The sequence below is a fragment of the Scylla paramamosain genome, chromosome 13, assembly GCF_035594125.1.
Source record: "Scylla paramamosain isolate STU-SP2022 chromosome 13, ASM3559412v1, whole genome shotgun sequence".
NCBI lineage: Eukaryota > Metazoa > Arthropoda > Malacostraca > Decapoda > Portunidae > Scylla > Scylla paramamosain.
Window position 1 is genome coordinate 22,858,889 of NC_087163.1, and position 20,696 is coordinate 22,879,584.

The 20,696-nt window shown below is 41.0% G+C and overlaps 1 protein-coding gene across 2 annotated transcripts in view; it reads right to left on the minus strand.

Annotated features, from left to right (window-relative positions):
- Positions 1 to 1,737: 1,737 nt before the first annotated feature.
- LOC135106529 (plastin-2-like) overlaps positions 1,738 to 20,696 on the minus strand; it is a 50,338-nt gene continuing 31,379 nt past the window's right edge. The window contains exons 1-11 of one of the 2 annotated variants that reach the window (XM_064015656.1): positions 11,723 to 11,996; positions 11,062 to 11,229; positions 10,304 to 10,566; positions 9,775 to 9,938; positions 9,428 to 9,626; positions 9,097 to 9,202; positions 8,689 to 8,905; positions 8,223 to 8,361; positions 7,642 to 7,781; positions 7,008 to 7,261; positions 1,738 to 6,551 (exon numbers count right to left, since the gene is read on the minus strand). In XM_064015656.1, coding sequence (XP_063871726.1) covers positions 6,381 to 6,551; positions 7,008 to 7,261; positions 7,642 to 7,781; positions 8,223 to 8,361; positions 8,689 to 8,905; positions 9,097 to 9,202; positions 9,428 to 9,626; positions 9,775 to 9,938; positions 10,304 to 10,566; positions 11,062 to 11,229; positions 11,723 to 11,803 — 1,902 coding nt within the window. In that variant the 5' untranslated portion in view covers positions 11,804 to 11,996 and the 3' untranslated portion in view covers positions 1,738 to 6,380. Of the gene's footprint in view, positions 6,552 to 7,007; positions 7,262 to 7,641; positions 7,782 to 8,222; positions 8,362 to 8,688; positions 8,906 to 9,096; positions 9,203 to 9,427; positions 9,627 to 9,774; positions 9,939 to 10,303; positions 10,567 to 11,061; positions 11,230 to 11,722; positions 11,997 to 20,696 lie in introns of those variants that run through there. The other variant, XM_064015655.1, reaches the window with a different exon arrangement.

A 20,696-nucleotide genomic window follows, 5' to 3' on the forward strand; every position in this document is an offset into this window, starting at 1 on the left:
TATTGCCCATGCAACATACACATATTTGTAGAACTTAAAGGTTTAATAATGGTTCTTGTGGATCATGCTAATGGCCCATGCATCATACACATATTTGTAGAACTTAAAGGTTGAATAATGGTTCTTGTGGATCATGCTAATGGTGAGAGAGAGAGAGAGAGAGAGAGAGAGAGAGAGAGAGAGAGAGAGAGAGAGAGAGAGAGAGAGAGAGAACTGAAAATTACCTTACTGTCTCGTTACAGTTATAGAAGAAAATAATTTGATCAATTTACATTTTGCCATAACAAATATAGCAACAATTTTTGTGTGTGATATATATATATATATATATATATATATATATATATATATATATATATATATATATATATATATATATATATATATATATATATATATATATATCAATGAGAATGATACCGCTGCTCACCCATTATTGTAGTGCGGGCCCCGTGACTGTTTTGTATCCAGAGCGATCACCCATCCACCACGGCGTTCAGTTTCTCTCGACCAGATGGAGTGAGCACTTGCTTCCACCGCAGCTGCGACCATCATTTCCACACATTCCTCCCTTTGACCGAGTGCGAAGGGCGCGTGCGCAGGACTGTCTGGTGGTGGTGGTGTGTTGCCGAGTGCTTTCTTCCACTACCATTATCCCTCGTCACTAACCATAGGAAAGTTAATGAACACACAAACCAACATTTTTTTTTTCCCCCTATCATTACTTTCCTCGTGTTCTTGTTAAGAGTGACCTCGGTGCATCACGGTTAAGCCTGACGACAGGAAACGAAATATCCCCAACCAAACACGTGTTCCCCGTTCACCTTCCTCCACCATCTTGGTTGTGACGTCACCGTCACCACAACTACATAAAGAAACAGTCTCTCACTCACCTCAAGTTCAAAACGAGAAATGTATTTTATCCATAGCTCCTTCTCACTAGCAAAAACTCTGAGAGAGAGGGAGAGGGGGGGGAGGATAAAGAGAGTAAATGGAGAGAAGGAGGAACTATTAAGGATCGAGGCATGAAGCACCACCATCGCCATTACCTCTATTATTCCACTGCAGGACAAATGCCTCCTCCAATCCTCCCTACTCCAGTCGTTGCTCGTCTATTCCAGGTCACACCAGCAAAACTTACTTGTATGTACAGCACCAGCACCACCAGCAGTTATTATTACTTGTGTTATGACTACTCAGTATCCATCACATTCAGTGTTTCCATATCCTTTGATCTCATAAGCTACTCACGTATTTGTCTTATTAAATCAACGTTCTCCACGAACACTAATGCTTTCGTACATGACTTTTGGTCGCGTGGCCGGTACTAGGCTTGTCACCCTCTTGGGGCTATGAGTTCTACAAATCAACTCTATTTACCCTAAAAGGTGAGCCTAAAGATTCAAAGCTTCATTAGCAAGTAATACGAACTGTTATCTCTATGTAATTTATCTATCAGGCCGGCAATCCCACACGGGATGGCCCAGACAGATAGAACATTCGTTCTATCTTTCTCTCTCCTGACACACCAAAACACCGAACTGTTATCAACAGGGCAAAATAGATGTTTAATGATTCCATTGTTTCAACAGGAAATCATATATAATACTTAATGCCTTTAAGTAGAATGGGACAACTTGGGTACCTCATAGCACACAAAGACAACGTATAAAAGTCTACCATACGTGTTGGGGAACGTTATGGTTTCCATTGGGAATATAATCAAATCAAACAGCATTACTAACTTTCTCATTTATTATCACTGAAGTTAAAATAAATCTTTGTACAGTGCAGCAGGGACAGCTAACTAGCAAAGGAAGCGTTGTGCCGTGAGAGTCCGGTCAGAGTTGCGTGGGTAACTCGTCCAGTGTTAACATTCCTCCCCTGTTACATTCATAAACAATATTTATACAGATATACGAAATATACATTTAATTTGAAATAAAAAAAAATCTTAAAGAATATACATAGATAACAAAACCAAATGTTCAAGTTGGATTAACAAAAAGTCTTCTCTCCTGTTTTGCTGGTTATAACAAAGCAGAGAATCTATAGATAAATAAACATTTATGAATAAAGATAAAATGACTAATTAATGTACAAAAAATTGTGGTGTACTAGTAGTAAATAAACAATTAAAAGTGAATAAAATAAATTAACAATAATAATAATAATAATGATAATGATAATAATAATGATAATAATAATAATAATAATAATAATAATAATAATAATAATAATAATAATAAAAATAATAATAATAATGTAACAACAGCACAGTTGACTGATCAGCAAATAGTTATCCAACATAAAAATAATCAAGTTGAAGCCCAAATAAATGCATCACGACGACGACAAGCCAGCAGGGTTTGGGCGGTGGGCAGGCAGGCCTCCTGAAGGCACTACTATTCATGAAGGGTTGATACTTGCCTCTCTCTCCATCTTGAGCCAATCCTTATCCTTAAGCAATATCTAAAAACTCACAATTCTGATTACATACAATGTGTGGCAATCAAGCACAACAGTAATAAGAATAAAACACTGTATATGAGACCTACTGACAAAAACTCTGAAGCACCATTAGACCAGACTGGCAGTACACTTGACCAGGCCTCAAAGGCTCCTCCTGGCCTGGCTTGTGTGTCGTTCTCACTGCAGGAGAAATAATCCATGACTACCGTAGCCTCTCATGCATCATGGTTACCTTTTAATGCAAGATCTGATATTTTGAAAACTTTCATATTTTACTTCTGAGATGTGATGGTGTTCATCCCTTAGAAATCCCTGAGGCATGACTTCAGTCTTCACTATGTAAGCCTCATACCATTACACACTGCATAAAGCAATTATTCAGCTTTAACTGAACATGATTTTCTGTAAAACAGGCAGTAAATGCTTTGGTATCTTGTATAAAAAATAAATTTAAATAGCATGTGAATATGTATGCAAAATAACAATGCTAAAAGCTATGCTAGTAAATAACTACATTCCAAAAGTGAGAAGTTATCAATAATAACATTGTGGTTTGGATGGAAGATCTACATGTACTGTAATATTTTTAGACATACTGATTTATGCTCCCCACTTCAGCTGTCTGGGTAAGGCAGAGGGCATGACAATAACATTTTCAGACAAAAAAGCTGGGTCAGTTCTCACTGCATACAAACAAGAATCATCAGATGGACTAGCCAACCCTTTCACTTCTTAGGCTGACAAACCCAATCGTGTGTGTGTGTGTGTGTGTGTGTGTGTGTGTGTGTGTGTGTGTGTGTGTGTGTGTGTGTGTGTGTGTGTGTGTGTGTGTGTGTGTGTGTGTGTGTGTGTGTGTGTGTGTGTGTGTGTGTGTGTGTGTGTGTGTGTGTGTGGTAAGTGAACTTGGTTATCCTTTTACTAAATTACAAATTATTTTGTAATTAGAGGTAATATGCAAAAAAGAATGCAGTGAAGGCTACAAAAGCTAAATCATATACAGCTATCTTACAAGATGGAATGGCCAACTGGTGTGAGATGATCTTCATCAACAATTATCACATAAAAATAATAACTATTAGAAAAAAAAATGTAAACTGCAAAATGGCATGCAAGTTTAGCAAAGTATTACAGCAGATGATTGAAAAACTTGTGAGTGCCTCCTATCACTGGTGGTTCTCAGGTTGCTGTACCATTAACAACTCACACTTGCTTTTCAATACTAAACATGGAGAAAAAAAAAAAAAAAAAAAAAAAAAAAAAAAAAACAGATTTCTACCACACTTAACCACCCCTGAAAAAACTGGTCCCATAGATAGTTGAACTAGAATATTTAAAGCATAATAAATAGTCTATAACTTTGCCAGAGACAGCTCTGTACTCATTAAATATAATAAGTCCAGAAATGATATCCTACAAAAGAGTGAAAACAATAATTACAAATCAGAAAAGTTCTTTTCTCCACAGCAACTTAATGCAATAAAGTCACTCTTCTCAATCACAACAAATTCAAAATACTACTGTGAACAACAAACAAAATTCTCTATTACTTAGTACACTGGACATACACCATAAATTGGTCACTCAAGAACTCCACTTGACTTATTTCTCAGTCAAGTAGGAAGACAGTATTACTAAAGCTTATATATGAAACATAATACATAATCCAAAGAACACTGTTAACAGGACATGTTCTTCTGTCATATTCCTTTTTCTGGTGCTCAGTTTAATCTGCTCAGTGCAAAGGTGGAAGAGAGAAGACTACCAACACTTGCCCCATAGCTTCAGCAAAATCATAAAGCATTAAAGACTAAGTGCTGAAGATGGTCATACATTGTCTATAAGAATGAAAAATGGTATGGAAAAAGTTACTCCTTTTTGTTTTAACCAATGAATGACTTATACACTTCTGGAATTCACAAAAATGTGATGATAAAGTGATATTCCAGTGGCTCACACAGTGTATTCCTTGAAGATGAGTTCACAACCATTGTTGATCGTTGATCTACTTATTCATAAAGAATTATATTTGCTTAAAAGCAAAGAATTGCTTCAATGACATCTTTTTAAGATGATATATTTTGCACTTAGATAATCTTATATTACTGTGCTTCAGTTCACAGAAAATATTAGTTTTTTTATCTTATTACATTAATTCAATCATTACCAAATATCAGCCACCAGATTATCCTCTATATGACCAAACTACATACCAAAATAATAATCACACCAAAATGCCAAGTGGACAACATTAGGATGCAACTATGCAATGTTTTCAGTAGAGTGCACCTACAATGCTCTTCTACAAGCTCATGTACTCGAGTCCTTGTAAGTTTCATCCATGGATTTAAAAAAATTATTCATAGTGCCTTTGAAGATATGCTTCAAACATCAAAACTATACATACTTAATATGGTTTCCATAACATTATATGCAGTCTTTGCTGTCAATTTTCCTATTAAATTACTAAGCATGTTGAACTATTAAACTCTGATTATGCATGTATATAATTAATATATCTGTATTGTCAGAAGCAAAATATAGCACAAAATAATGATAATACAGTGAGGCCCCATGCATTATAGCAATCTGTGGTGCACGAGCAAGATTTGGCTGCACACCTCATGCCAGGCAGGAAGAATACTGTTACTGTATTCCTTGCACTTGTTATAAAAGTAGACTCAAAAGCCATACAGCAAGGGAACTAGGGATGCCTTCCTCTGTATTTTCATTCCTACTATAAGATAAAAGGGATGTCAGCCAATTATTAGTCAAGATTCTAACAAGAACATTTCATAAGTTCTGAATGTTCCATCACATGCATTTTATATCACGATTTGTTTTCCTTTCTTAATCATGCCCTAAATACTTCAGGTAAACAGTATCTGGATTTTTGAAGGTCAATTAAATTGCACGCTGTAGCCTAACTATATAAGAAAAGTGAAGAATGACAAAGGACTAATGGCTTATAAAGTGGTGTGGCTAAACAGTCAGAATCTGTCTCCACTCATGAGTTAGTTATAGGAAGCCTTTGGAGACTGAGGAGTTGCCCTGAGATGTGCTCTGCTCTACAGGTATAAATTCCTCATGCAGGATGCTTACTTACAACTTACTACCTTGTTGTGTTAATCACTTTGCTATGTATTCAACTCTCTTAAAAACTGATCTTTGATTCTAAGGCATAGGAACCTTTCACCAATATATGATTTACAACAACCATCAAACCATGATGAATTAACAAGACTTGAGCTAAGGCTTTCAAATCTAAAATGGAAACCGTAGGTGACTAAGGCTGCTGAGTCTCTAGTCCTGCAACAGAACTTGAGTGTTGGTGGTATTCATTGCAAGTCATTTGGACAGTGTGTAAAGTACAAAAACTTGCTTAGGTAATTATATTCTCACTCTTATTAATACTTTGGTCAGACTGGTGACTAATTTACTTTTAGAAATCAGAAACTGCACTACAATATAAAACACTACTCATTAATGTGATATAAAAACTACTGCCAAAAGGCCCTGATTCACTGCTATAGTGACAAAAGTAAGTTATATACAACTTATGTTCAAGCTAAGTTGGAAAAATGGTCAATGTAAAAAGCATGCTTATATAAGGCAAAACTCACACAACAGTAATTTTAAAGCAATGAGGTTATCTGTTAGATTTCCCATAATGCTTTCTGAAATCAGGTGATCAGCTTAAAAGCATTGGCACTGAAAGTTCCATGAGTGTTTGCCTTCGTGTAAGCATGAGGCCTATTATACTGACTGTCCACATCAAAAAGCCTTGGCCAGACACAGTAGTTGCAAAGCTTGATGTAAAATTTATAAAAAAGTCTATTCACAGTTAAGAAACATTACATACCATTCACACAACATATACATCAATCATTCCTATGGATTTGTTCTTCTACTCAGTTCTTTTTGGCATCCATGTTGGGTATGTAGTCCCTGGCCATCAGACAGGCAAACACTGTCATGATCATCTTGGGCTTCACTTCTGTGATGTCTTCAGGCAAGGCATAAATGCGAGCACCAATCTTCCGCGCCATTGATATGGCATACTTGGCATTAGCAACATTGTCCTGCAATAGAAGGTAACCATACATTAGATCAATCTTGAAAGAGAATATGATTACAAAGTGTATTTGAAATTGTATGCTAATGATTTATGACTACTTACTGGGCACCATAAATAAGACATCTGCTAATTCATATTTCTGACAATATACACTACTCATTTTGTACTCTTGCAAACAACATGAACAACTCTTGCTTTTATCCTATAATTTCATCTTTGATATCTTCTTCCCAAATGCCCACTCAATACAGTAGAAACACAGCAAGATGACCTTTCCATACAATATGCTGACTCATGCTACACTACACATTTTCTCCATACAATCCATTACAGATATGCAGATTTACTTACCTCTCCTCCTTCCTTCATGAAAAACTGTATGACGTTTTTTCTGACAAACGTTACACAATATCCCTATCTATTCCTCAGCATGAACCAACACCAGCCGGCAGATACTCACCTCCTCATCCCCAGACATTTTCACAACATCATAATTGATTGTTCCTGGCTTGATAGCATCCACTAAATCAATAACAGCCACAGCATTCTGAAGGCTGGAATCTTGGAAGCTCTTAATGCTGGAAGACTTCTTAGCTTCCCTGAGTTTGCTGTTGACCCAGTCAATGATCTCAGCCTCCACAATAGGGTTGCCAGAATCAGCCAACTGAGTCAAGATGGAGAGGGTGTATGCTCGCATCAACTGCCAGATCAATGCTGTGGACATGAAACTTGGGTTACTACATCATAAGGAAGGACTTATTCAACTGTCTTCTAAAATCTAAATAATCTATTCAAGTTTTATTAGTGTTACAATCTCTTAAAGCCATATTAAAGTCCTGTCTTTATATTTCAAATCATCACAATATCTCACACTTACTCCTTTCCAGACTAATGCAATGTATAGCCACAAAACAAAAATACTTTAGGTTGGTTGTGAAAACTGTACTTATCAAAGATCAAGGTAAGAAAATAAGCCTACTAATATCCACCTTGGACATAGATGTAGACTAAAGTGAAATATAAAATTTTAGAATGTGCTTTGTTCATTTAAGTGAAACATGTTTCATATAAATAATGAAAATACAAGTGCTTACCAAGTGTGAGCAGAGGGTTGCCTTCTGCCAGATCCTGCCCTGCAATGCCCACCAGGCTGAACTTGAGCTGTTTGCCAAGTTCCACAGCATAGTTACAGTTCTCTAGCTTCTCCATAAACTTTTTCAACTTTGAGAACTTACTGTGGGGATGGAAAATAAAGATATGAGTGAAGAGCATTTTTTTATGTTGTCACTAGCACTCAACTATTCTACCTTTGTCATTCAAATGCATCATGTGATATGGAAAACAAATATAATACTAAGCCAGAGTGGTGTGTTATACATCTCTATCAGATAAATTTCGCAAATTTTCACAATACTCAGGTGAGTCACAAAACCACATAATATTTGGCAAATTAATTACCTCCTTCAACCATAAGAACATAAGAGATACCAAAAAGAGAATATAGGTACAAATCACTTAGTTCCAAATGATTAACAGCAACCAAAACAAAAGTTACACACACTTCCATCAGTTAACTTAAAAGTGATGCTTGTAAACAAGGATCTCCATTTTAAGATGAACCCAAAAAAGAGATGCCCTCAACATAAGCAATATGCCCTAAAGCTGAACTCTGTACCTGTGGACTCGCTTCCAGTCCACCACACCAGGTCGGATGATGTCATACAGCTGGAAGATGATGATGCCGTCAGCCAGGTCAGAGTACAGCCAGTTGACGTGAGGATTGACGCCCATGCTGTTCATCCAGTTGCGGTAAGCTGCAGCAAAATTGTACAGGTTGAGCTAAGAGTTCATCATTGGTATGGCTTTATTATGGTATGTCTGGTACAAGATTATACAAACTAGTCAAGAAAACAATCTACAGTTTATGAAAATCTATACAGGTTCCTCAAGAAAAGGATCTGTTCTCTGTTGTAAGTAAAGCACCATAATGGAGGCTGCAATATAATCAAGCATTACAATATGAGTAATTTCCATTTAAGAACAGAAACACCATTAGTCTAGCAATGTGCAAACATCAATAATCAATTAATAGTGTTAAAAGAAAGGCAGAATTTTCTATCTTAAAAATGATGAGTACTCACTTTTCTCTTCCCTGGTCTCCTCAATGTGGTCAATGCCTTCAAAGTCAATGTTTTCAGGCTTGTCCAGACCAGGGTGGTTGTTGAACAAATTGGCCACGAATGCAACATTGAGCTTGTACACGCCTTCCACCACATCCTGGGGCGTGAGGAAACTGCGGCAGCCCAGCTTCTCTGCCTGCTGCAGCATGATCTCTGCCCTTGAGATCATGTCATGTTCCTAGAGAAATTAAAACACCTTGCTACAGTATGTGCCCTTACACAGTCAATGAACTGGTTATTGATGACTGTCAATATATCATAAGAAAAATCAAAGCAGTATTTAAAAACCATATCAAAGCTTTATTTAGAAAAAGGATATAGTAAATATTTGGATGAAGCGATGGTTGACTTGTCATGAACTTTACTCACTGAAAGCGCCTCCATGGTGACTCCAGCATCATTGGGAGCAATTTGTTTGAGGAGGTAAGTGTAGATCTCGGAGTCCTTGATGTCATTCATGAAGTTGTTGCAACGCCTGAGGAAGATATAATGATTAAAATTTTATAAAAACAGACAAGAACAACATCACAGTTTGCAAACAAGTGAAATGACACCTGAAAAAAATTTACAATTATAATAGCAAGTAAATGTATAAACTCATCAACACCATGACAACACACAGTAGTTTCACTAGGAGCTGCTGAGCCTTTCTACAAAGGCTCCCTCCCAGTAAAGTTTCCAGAGACAGAAGCACACTTGCCTGTTGGTGCCAGCACGCTCCAGGTGGTGATTGACCCATCGCAGCAAGATTGCCTCAGGAGACAACTTCATAAGCTCCTCAATCTTCTCACCATCCAGCAGCAAATTGGCCAGGCCTGGGCAATGCTCCAGTGTGATCTGGTTGAAGAGCCCAATGCGAATAATCTGCCACAGCAGCCCAAGAACCAGATGGGGCTTACCTGTACAAGAAATAATACAAATTGTTAAGTACTGATTAAATAACCAGAGTTTTATGAGAAACCAAAATATGATCACTTCCAGAAGGCACATGATGATGATGATGGCTTGTATTGGTTGTCAATTTCCTGCTCTCACACACAGACTCACCTTTGGCCAGGTCATGAGCATCAATGTTGACAACATTGCAGCCAATGGCCTGGGCTGAGGAGAGGGCCAGGGTGAGGTTCTCATGCTTGGTGTACACTGTCAGGTTGCGTTTGTTGATGGCTCGCTCATCAATAGTGTCAGGACAGGAGTGGTTGATCACTTTACTGTAGCATAGACAACAGACCAATTAAGAGAGAGAGAGAGAGAGAGAGAGAGAGAGAGAGAGAGAGAGAGAGAGAGAGAGAGAGAGAGAGAGAGAGAGAGAGAGAGAGAGAGAGAGAGAGAGAGAGAGAGAGAGAGAGAGAGAGAGAGAGAGAGAGAGAGAGAGAGAGAGAGAGAGAGAGAGAGAGAGAGAGAGAGAGAGAGAGAGAGAGAGAGAGATTTTGAAACGTGGGCCATTCCAAGCTTCTTTCAATTCTATAAAAATACAAGCAAACAAATGTAAATAGGTCAGTACACAACTTCACAAAAATCTAAATCAAATGACTGCATCAACACATACATACTTGAATATATGCACAAGACTCACCAGAGGAGAATACCATCCTTGACTCTTTCATAGAGATAGCGCCCCTCCCCATCAATGGGCAGAAGATGTTTGAGGTCAGGGTCATGGCCAAGGTTTGAGTTGATCCAGTCAGAGAAGGCAAGCTGCTCCTCCAGCCTCACAGAGTGGGTGGTGCCCTCAGATGAGGCTGTGGACATGCCCCCAAGAGTCTCCAGGTTCTCCCTCTTGTTCACCATCTTCTTGAAGGTGCTTGCAACATCCTGTGCCTTCAGTCCTGCACACATCTGTTGACACATGATGGCTGGCATGATGAACAATGATACTCAGATGATGCAAGGCTAACACCACCTACCATACATGAGTGTTTTGAGTCTGGATATCTTAAATATCATCATAATGTAAAGCACCAAAATCACCAGTTTGTTGATGCCACTCTGTAGAATTCACAACTTAACTTGAACTTTCTATGACAAAGGAAATTTGTAAAAAAATAAATAAATAAAAATAAATAAATAAATAAATAATAATAATAATAATAATAATAATAATAATAATAATAATAATAATAATAATAATAATAATAATAATAATAATAATGAATTTAAAAAATACAGTTCAGACTAGTAAATAATGTTCTCCTTACACACTGTATAATGCCTTAAAGTGATATTCCAGACACAGTCATACTATGGGTCCCCAAAAGTGTCCATTCAGGCTACAGTAATCTCCCAGTGCAGCCTTGGGATTTTAATATATCCTGGTGGTTATACTGGACTTACATTCTGGAACTCCTGGAAGCTCAATTTGCCCTTGCCGGGTCCCTTGGTGTCCCTGTCCCAGTCCTCGATCATCTTGCGCACCTCCCACTGTGGCAGCTTGAAGCCAACCACGTCCAGCGCCTTCTTGAGCTCTGATAAGTCAATGAAGCCATTTCCATCCCGGTCAATCTGAAACAAGAGTGAACACAAATATTGAAAAACAACACAATAATAATAATAATAATAATGATAATAACAATAATAATAACAATGATAAGACAGATAAGTTTGGGGTGGAGTAAAAATGGTAAGGAACAAACACGCTTCATAACTTCTTTGCCTGCCTCTCTCTCTCTCTCTCTCTCTCTCTCTCTCTCTCTCTCTCTCTCTCTCTCTCTCTCTCTCTCTCTCTCTCTCTCTCTCTCTCTCTCTCTCTCCGTCCCCAACAATAACAATAACAAAAATAATAATAGCCCAGGACAAGCTGACAAATGCTACTAATGATCCGCTGGTCAAGGCACTGCTCATGAAAAGGCTAATGACGCTCCTGAGTCCTTCACCTCGCATTCGCATCCCCAGAATACGTCACAAACAACCACACTTATGGACTGCGGCACTGGATACATTTCGGACATGTTTACCAGCAGACTTGTAAAGAACATGCGGGCCGTGCGTCGCTCACCTGCTTGTAGTAATACTCGTCCTTGATATCATCCAGGAACTCCACAAATGAGTCCCAACGTTCCATACCCATAATCTCCATCTTGAAGTAGTAGTAGTAGTAGTAATAGTGACCGGAGCGCACGTGTTCTCTCCCTCTCTATCTCTCTCCTGTCTGTTCAAGCCTCCCCTGCCTCGAGACTCCACTCACACCTTCCCTTACTTCACCAAACGCCGCGGAACAAACACGTCGTTCGTTCAGCACCTTCGAATCACGACTAAGGATTCCACAGCCGCAAAGTGCAATGTTTCAGTTCGCGACAGTAATCACCACGCTTCTATAACTAGTGGAAAAAAAAATAATAATAAACTTTCCCCTCTCCGACTTTCGCTGTTTCCACGAGAAGCTGTAATTATCTAAAGAACCACTAATCAGACCGTTACGACTTTAACAGAAGATTAAAAATGGAAGATTAATCACGACTCATGAAAGACAGCAACCACTGCGGCCCCGTATCTTCGTTCAATGGCGCCACAGCAATTCTATGTGGCGGATTTATCACGGCAAGGACGGTAAGAGTCGCTTTCGTCCTCACGCCGTATTCGACTGCGATCTTTGGCAGAAACCAGACGAGCACCACGGACAGCAGCACACTGAGGCCACAGGAGGAGGCTCGTCGAGGAAGATCCACTCCTCTTAAAACAAAATGTAGATCGCGTCAGCTGGCCGTGGCCGTGAGGGGATGAAGTGGGAGGGGCGTGACGCGTGCCGCCTCTCTCCTGCCTCGCTATCTGCTGCGGGCTGTTGTACGGTTGCTTCTGGTAAATTACGTTATTGTAGGCTATATGTACTTCTCGTCTGCAGCGTACGTTCCCTGAGGAGCAGGAGGAAAGGAAGGCAGCGGCAGGAAGGCAGTGGTGGTGGCGGCGAGTGGTGGTGCTTCAGAAAAGACGGGAGGGCGCGATGACTTCTCGATGGAAGATGATAAACAATATATGATGTTCTCTTGGTGTAACTCTGCAGTAATGACGGTGATAACGGAAGGATAGGGGGAGGAGGAGGAGGAGGAGGAGGAGGAGGAGGAGGAGGAGGAGGAGGAGGAGGAGGAGGAGGAGGAGGAGGAGGAGGAGGAGGAAGGAAGGAAAGCAGGAAGGCAGGTGACGGTGCGGCAGCAGGCGGAGGGAAGTTTCTCCTGCGCTAAATTGAAGCTTCTCAAAGTTCATCTTCCTCTAGGAAAGTGTGTCGTCTGTGTGTGTGTGTGTGTGTGTGTGTGTGTGTGTGTGTGTGTGTGTGTTGTGTGTGTGTGTGTGTGTGTGTGTGTGTGTGTGTGTGTGTGTGTGTGTGTTGTGTGTGTGTGTGTGTCGTAGTAAATAGGATTTGATCCAACGCCACACCGCTTTGCGCTTCCATTTATCACTAACTTAACCATCATAACTTTATTTCCAACTAATAAATGTTCTTTGCCAGTCTCTTCCACCTCCCTTAAGTGCAATCCCAAATGTCGATGTTTCCATATTAGCAACGGGGAATTTTCCTTTACACCTTTAAAACATGAGGCAGTCTATCATTCATTATTCACGCCACGGTGTTCCTTCCACCATCCGTCTCTCTCTTAATTTAATTTCGATTATTTTATAAATTAATTTCATTACTTCATTACCTATAAAAAACCCGTGTGTGTGTGTGTGTGTGTGTGTGTGTGTGTGTGTGTGTGTGTGTGTGTGTGTGTGTGTGTGTGTGTGTGTGTGTGTGAGAAGACTGAGTTAAGCTGCTCCATACTGTCGGCACGCATATCCTGTGATAATACATTCCACTGATATAGTCACTAATTCTGAAGGCAGTATTTCCCCACACCTTTATCACATGCGAAGTTAAGCTAATGTCAGTTTCTTTACACACACACACACTCTCTCTCTCTCTCATCTCTCTCTCTCATCTCTCTCTCTCTCTCTCTCTCTCTCTCTCTCTCATATTAATTCTCTATACAGCCTTCTTTCCTTTTCTTCCTATGATAATATATTCCGCCTTCCCTTCTCTTCCTTTCTATTTTTTCCCTCACTCTATTTTCCCTAAGCGTTTTAATATTGCTTCTCTCTCTCTCTCTCTCTCTCTCTCTCTCTCTCTCTCTCTCTCTCTCTCTCTCTCTCTCCTCTCTCTCTCTCTCTCTCCACAAAAATACCTACGTTATCTGTTAGTTCAGCTGCGCTTCCCTTGTTTCGCCACAAGTATCTTAAGACAATTTGACTCCACATGTACACGCATCCTAACAAGACTCAACATCAGGCAAGTGTTACAAGTGTGGGGTCCTCAGCAAGAGTACCGGGCGCCGTACAGGTCAGAAAGCAGTAATATCGTAATCTTTCGTTCACTGAGACGTTTGGGACCGTGTGTTTGGTGGCGTCATATCCTAAGGTCCGGCACATGTGTTGGAATTAATGTGATAAGGGTCTCTCTCTCTCTCTCTCTCTCTCTCTCTCTCTCTCTCTCTCTCTCTCTCTCTCTCTCTCTCTCTCTCTCTCTCTCTGGCATGCTCTACTTATCACTTCTGTTTTGTTCTCTTCATGACAACACAAGAAGCACTATGTAATTTTAGACAATGTTATTCTTTACGTTAACCGTGCCATGCGTGTCTTGTCCTCCAGAACTAAATCAACAATGCATGACATGGAAAAACAAAAATCTATCGATGGCAAAAACGAACATGATAATAACAGACTTAAAGTAGAACAAGGACTGAGGAAGAAGTGTGACAAAAAAAGAAAAAAAAAAAAAAGCAAGAGGAGAACGAGAATCTTAATTTCATCGGATGGAAAAACAAGCAAAACATATTCTTGAACACCTGCTGCGTCCTACATGAGAGCACACACACACACACACACACACACACACACACACACACACACACACACACACACACACACACACACACACACACACACACACACGGATGGAAATAAAGATGTGCCCAATTATTTTATTAATACAACAATATATTTGTGGTGTGTTTGAACAGTATACATGAATCTACATATTATGATTCGGCATTAATTGAAAGACGAGGCGCCGTGAACTTGACTTACCTCTGTAAATATACAAATAAATAAGATAAATACAGGTTACTACTAAATAATATGCTACTTTTACTGGGAATACATGAACACGGAAAGTCCCATTCATACCCACCACGAAAATTAAATAAATAACTAATTAACCACCCTAAGAAATTAATAAATAAGCACATAATCCCAAATATAAACAATACAAAAATAAGTAAATAAACAAATAAATAAAACACTCCATTTAACGGCAATCACCTCTTTTTTTAACACAGTAACACAAACAGCCCCTCAATGCAACACTACCACACTACCTCATCACGCAGAGGCTTAGTGAGTTCCAGTGGTCGGTGGAGTTGAACCAAAACAGACAAGAGCAATTAAACTATTAGCTTCACTCAGAGGAACCAGACCAAATGAGTTCCCACGCCTCCCTTCCCCCCAAGACAAGATCTCCTTAAGCCAGCGTGGTGTGGTGTTGGCTTAACCCCCTTATCCATGACCCCCCACACCCCCTGCCAAGCCCCCCTCATCAACTGACAGGTGAATGAATGAAGGTTGAGTATATTTAAAGAACCATGCTTGGAATCACTCTGTCGAACGAAGCTTTCTTTTTTAACTTTTTTTTTTTTAAGTAAGAGGAGCCGTGATCTAGGGCAACAAAAAAAAGTATCAGAAAAAGGTCCATTGAAGATACCAGTCTCTAAAGAGTATAAAAAAAAAAAAAAAAAAAAAAAGATTATCCAGAATTTGAGAAGTGTGTTGATTGAAACCTCCCTTTAGAAACAGTGAAAGTGAAAGGCAGGAGGGAAATACAGAAACAGTTGAAGTAAAAAGTACGAGAATATACAGAAACAGTTCATTGGCAAAGATAGGAGGAAATACAGAAACCGGTCAAATAAAAAATAGTAGAGAATACAGAAACAGTTCATTGTTAAAGATAGGAGGAAATACAGAACCAGGTCAAATCAAAAGTAAGGGAAAAATACAGAAACAGTTCAAGTCAAAGGTAGCATGAAATACAGAAGCAGGCGTTAGCAAGTTCCAGGGTTTATCAGCATAATTACATATTTCACTGATACAATACGTCACTACCACTGCCATTAATTTCTACATAACCTAACCCAACCTAGCTGCCCCTTACAATCTCCTACATATGATATACAGAAAGGTGAAGAGGACGATGAAGAGGGGCACGAAAACATGAAGCAGTATCCCTTCAAATTCTAGGACCGTTTTCTTACACGTCTTCTTTTTACCGCACACTTTTCTATTTTCACAATACACTTGCCCAGATTGCAATTTATGTTCCCCATTTTAAATTAGATGGTTTTAATAGAAATGGAATTTAAAGGACAAATTATTTACAGTATGGGATAGAATCAGAATAGGAATATGTAATGTAGTAGTAGTAGTAGTAGTAGTAGTAGTAGTAGTAGTAGTAGTAGTAGTAGTAGTAGTAGGGAAACCATCCACCTGCTGAAGGAAAAACATCCTCCCCCCAGTGACGAGGAGGGCCTCAGGATGCAGGGGCCTTTCCGCAAGCCCAATGATGTCATCTACGAGGTGATAACTGGAGAGATGATCTGGAAGAAGTCTCTCCAGACACACGGCAGTGCTGGTCCCTCAGGACTAGACGCTAGAGGGTGGCGTCGCCTGTTGAGCGGCGCACTCTGTGGCAGCGCCGCTAACGACCTATGCGGCGCCCTGGCAGCACTGGCGAGGAAGCTTGCCACCACAAATTGTCACCCACGTCGAGGCTCTCACAGCATGCCGATTAAATTCCGCTGGACAAAAAGGCCGGGATGCAGACCAATTGGCATCGGCGAGGTGATAAGACGCATCATGGGTAAATGCGTCCATGACGGTGGTCAAGGACGACGTAAGGAGGGCAGCGGGGAACCTGCAAGTATGTGCAGGACAGCAGGCAGGAGGGGAAGCCGCCATCCACGCTATGAGGGAAATGTTCAGTGAAGACAATTGTGAAGCGGTGTTATTAGTGGACGCCAAAAACGCTTTCAACACTATTAACAGAAAAACAATGCTTCACAACATTCGAGTAAAATGTCCCTCTCTGGCACAATATGTAGAAAACACATATAGTGACCCCCTCGGATTTGTACATATGTAGTAATAGTGGTAATAGTGTTAAGGTGTTAAAGTCCATGGAAGGGACAACACAAGGTGACCCAGTGGCCATGGCGATGTACGCCCTCGGACTTTCAGTGCTGCAACAAGTTATCTCATATGAGAAAACGAGTGTGAAGCAAGTGGCGTACGCGGATGACCTGTCAGGGGCCGGCAAAATAAAAGACTTGAAAAAATGGTGGGGCTTAGTGAACGACAATGGTCCCATCATAGGGTACACACCCAATGCCGCTAAGTCCGTCCTTATTGTAAAGCCTGAACACTATGACAGTGCAGTGGATAGCTTCAGTGGCAGTGGAATTATAATAACAAAGGATGGACAACGGCATCTGGGTGCTGTCATCGGAACAGAGGAGTTCAAGAAGGAGTACATAGGAGAAAAGGTGAAGGAGTGGATACATGAAGTGGAAGTCCTGTCTGACATGGCCAGGACTGAGCCTCATGCAGCCTACTCTGCCTACACTCACGGCTTGCAGCATCGATGGAGATTCGCCATGCGCACCATCCCAGGCATCAGCCCTCTCCTTGCACCACTGGAGGTCTCGATAAGGAACACCTTCCTCCCAGCGTTACTGAGACACCAAACCATCGGAGATGGGAGAAAGGGCGCTGCTCGAACTTCCACCAAGACTGGGCGGGATGGGGAATCACCTCCCCTGAGAAGTTGGCGACTGTGGAGAACCTCAACTCCCCTCAAGCTCACCAGGTCCCTCACAGAGAAGATCATTGCTCAGGACGCACATGGTGAAATATCCCAAAGTGCAGTCACTGAGCAAGGGACGAATTATATCTAGAGATAGGCAACAACATCAACGAAACTGTCTCGAAGACCTGATAAACATCCTGCCTGAAACCACAGTGAGAAAAATCCTCACTGCACAGGAAACAGGGAGCCTCTAACTGGCTAACGTCACTGCCCATCAGAGCGAAGGGCTTCAGCCTCAACAAACAAGAATTTGTCGACGCCATTGCTCTGAGGTACGGCTGGCCGATGGAAGGACTCCCCAGTACTTGTGTGTGTGGCTCCCCCAATGACGTCAACCACACCATGACGTGCAAAAAGGGGGGATTCGTATGTATCAGGCACGATGAGGTGAGAGATCTGACCGCCAGCATGCTCAGGGAGGTGTGCCACGATGTCTCCACTGAACCGACCCTCCTGCCGCTAGACGGCGAGCACCTGCGCTACAGAACAGCCAACACCACCAACGAGGCTCGAGTCGACGTCAGTGCACGAGGGTTCTGGACAAGGGGACAGAAAGCATTCATGGACATACGGATCTTTGACCCGATGGCCGCCTGTCACCACGAACTCTCCCTGGAGGCCGCCCACCGCAAGAATGAGCAGGAGAAGATCCGAGCGTATGGGGAGAGAATCCAACACGTTGACCAGGGCAGCTTCACACCTCTGGTCTTCACCACATCTGGCGGAATGGGCTCCAAGGCTCAGTGCTTCTACTCAAGACTAGCCGACCTAATGGCAGAAAAGAAGCACCAGCCAAGGAGCCATGTCGTCGCATGGATGAGGTGCCGTCTCTCATTCTCCCTCCTCAGATCTGCCCTCCTGTGTCTCAGGGGGACAAGGCATTCCACTCCCATACCTGCAGACTTAGGAGGCCTCGACTACGAGGCTACAGTGGTGGAGAGTGGCATAAGAGTAGATAGAGTAGAGGTAGAATGAATTTAGAGTTAACAACTAATGTGTATATTATAGAGTATTAGATATGGTTGGATGCCACAGTCATTAGCGGGAGCTGGGGCTAATGACCTCCAAGTAATGGAGCCCCTAATTGACACATCAATAAACATGGGGTGGAGGTATTATTATTATTATGTAATGTAGTAGTAGTAGTAGTAGTAGTAGTAGTAGTAGTAGTAGTAGTAGTATCCTAAATTCCTAGAATTGGCTGAAATGACAACACTTGAATCCTGAGTGTGTGTGTGTTTGTGTGTGTGGCACGTACCCAGCCACTCCCCTTTTCCGTCTACGCTGCCTGGAACCATAAACACACACACACACACACACACACACACACACACACACACACAGTGAAGCAACCATTAACACACCGATATTTAAGCATAAACACATTTCAAGGTGAGTTACCGTGTGTGTGTGTGTGTGTGTGTGTGTGTGTGTGTGTGTGTGTGTGTGTGTGTGTGTGTGTGTGTGTGTGTCGCGATCAATGTAAAGTGTCTGTTCCTAGGCGGGCTATAGCCTTTCTCCCACACACACACACACACACACACACACACACACACACACACACACACACACACACACACACACAAAGGGGTGCCGGAAATAAGCTTCGCGTGGGCCTGACGCAAAGGAGTTTCCGGAAAACAGTTTTACGTGGGTTGGTTACTGACAAAACCACACCTCAACACCTGAAAACACTGCGCCTGATGCTAGTGCCGTGGACCTTTAACCCTGCGACTCGTGACGACACTTAACCCTACGACGCTGCACCAGAAGGAGACATGCGTGAGGGGAGTGGCAGAGATGAAAGTACTGGGCAGGTGATGGATAGGACGACATAAGCAAGGGTGGGTGGACTGAGTATGGGACTCAGTGATAAACTGAAGGCGCCGTCACACTATTGCATATTTTTTTCAACTATTTTTCATCAATTCCAGTTTCCGTCAACTTTTGCCTCTTTCCATCGTCTTTTTTCCGTATGCATCGTCAAAAGGAAGTGATCGTCTTTACGAAGAAGGGTTATCGTCAACTTTGTTGTAGATATAGATAAGTTAAACAAACCTTATTGTTTGTGAAAATAAATAAATAAATTAATTAATAAATAAATAAATAAATAAATAAAGTCACTTAATTTCACATGTTACTTTTAATTTGTGGATAAACCGCAAACAGTGCTTTTGCATGACTCAATGCATGACTCGATACATGTTTACACTTTTAGAAGGTCTCCGTTGCTCTAGTCATACATACTGGATACCATTTTAACTCGTTTGGCTCGTCTGCGATTTACAAAACTTGTAATAAAGTGCAGAGCAGCGACTGCTTGTCTGTGCGTCAGAGGACCCATGTTTGTTTACTCTCGACAAACGTGTAGACGAACGGCTGTGCCTGTGAGACGAAGCGCGCTCAAGAAACTGCCGATTTTTCAGAGATGACGAAAAGAGTTGACGGAAAAAGTGGTGGTGTGACGGCGCCTTGACGACGTGAAGGACTGGGTCTAGTGAAGAGCTGTCAAAAAAACACTCCCACGTGGACGTGGGAGAAATGGGTCTGTAGAGAGAAGTACTGGACAGAAATTGAACCGTGGGTGCTAAAATGCTTGAAATAGTCTATTTTTCTATTGTATTTTGCATTTCATGGTTTTATTAAGTATCAACACAGCTTACTCCTTAACACGCAATAATTAACTAACTAAAGGAAGAAAGAGCGAGAGAAAGAAAAAAATGGAGAAATGGATGAATGAAATAAAGAAAACAGAAAGAAAAATAAGTTGAAGGAAAACCATAGCCGCACTGAAAGGTAAATCATACACTATCACACAACTATCGTACATCACACACTACACACCACTCGCCAGTCATTCATACATACATACATATATACACACATACATACAGCACCGTAACACAGCATCACCGTCACCGCAGTTATAATGTACATGACAGTTATAATGAGTGATACTGTGAATGATACAGTATGTTAATTATTACAAGTATATCACCACCTAGGTTTTCTGTCCTATCATCATTACCATTATTGTGAACCGTATCATCACTACCGCTATCTATCACCCCTATCATCATCCTAT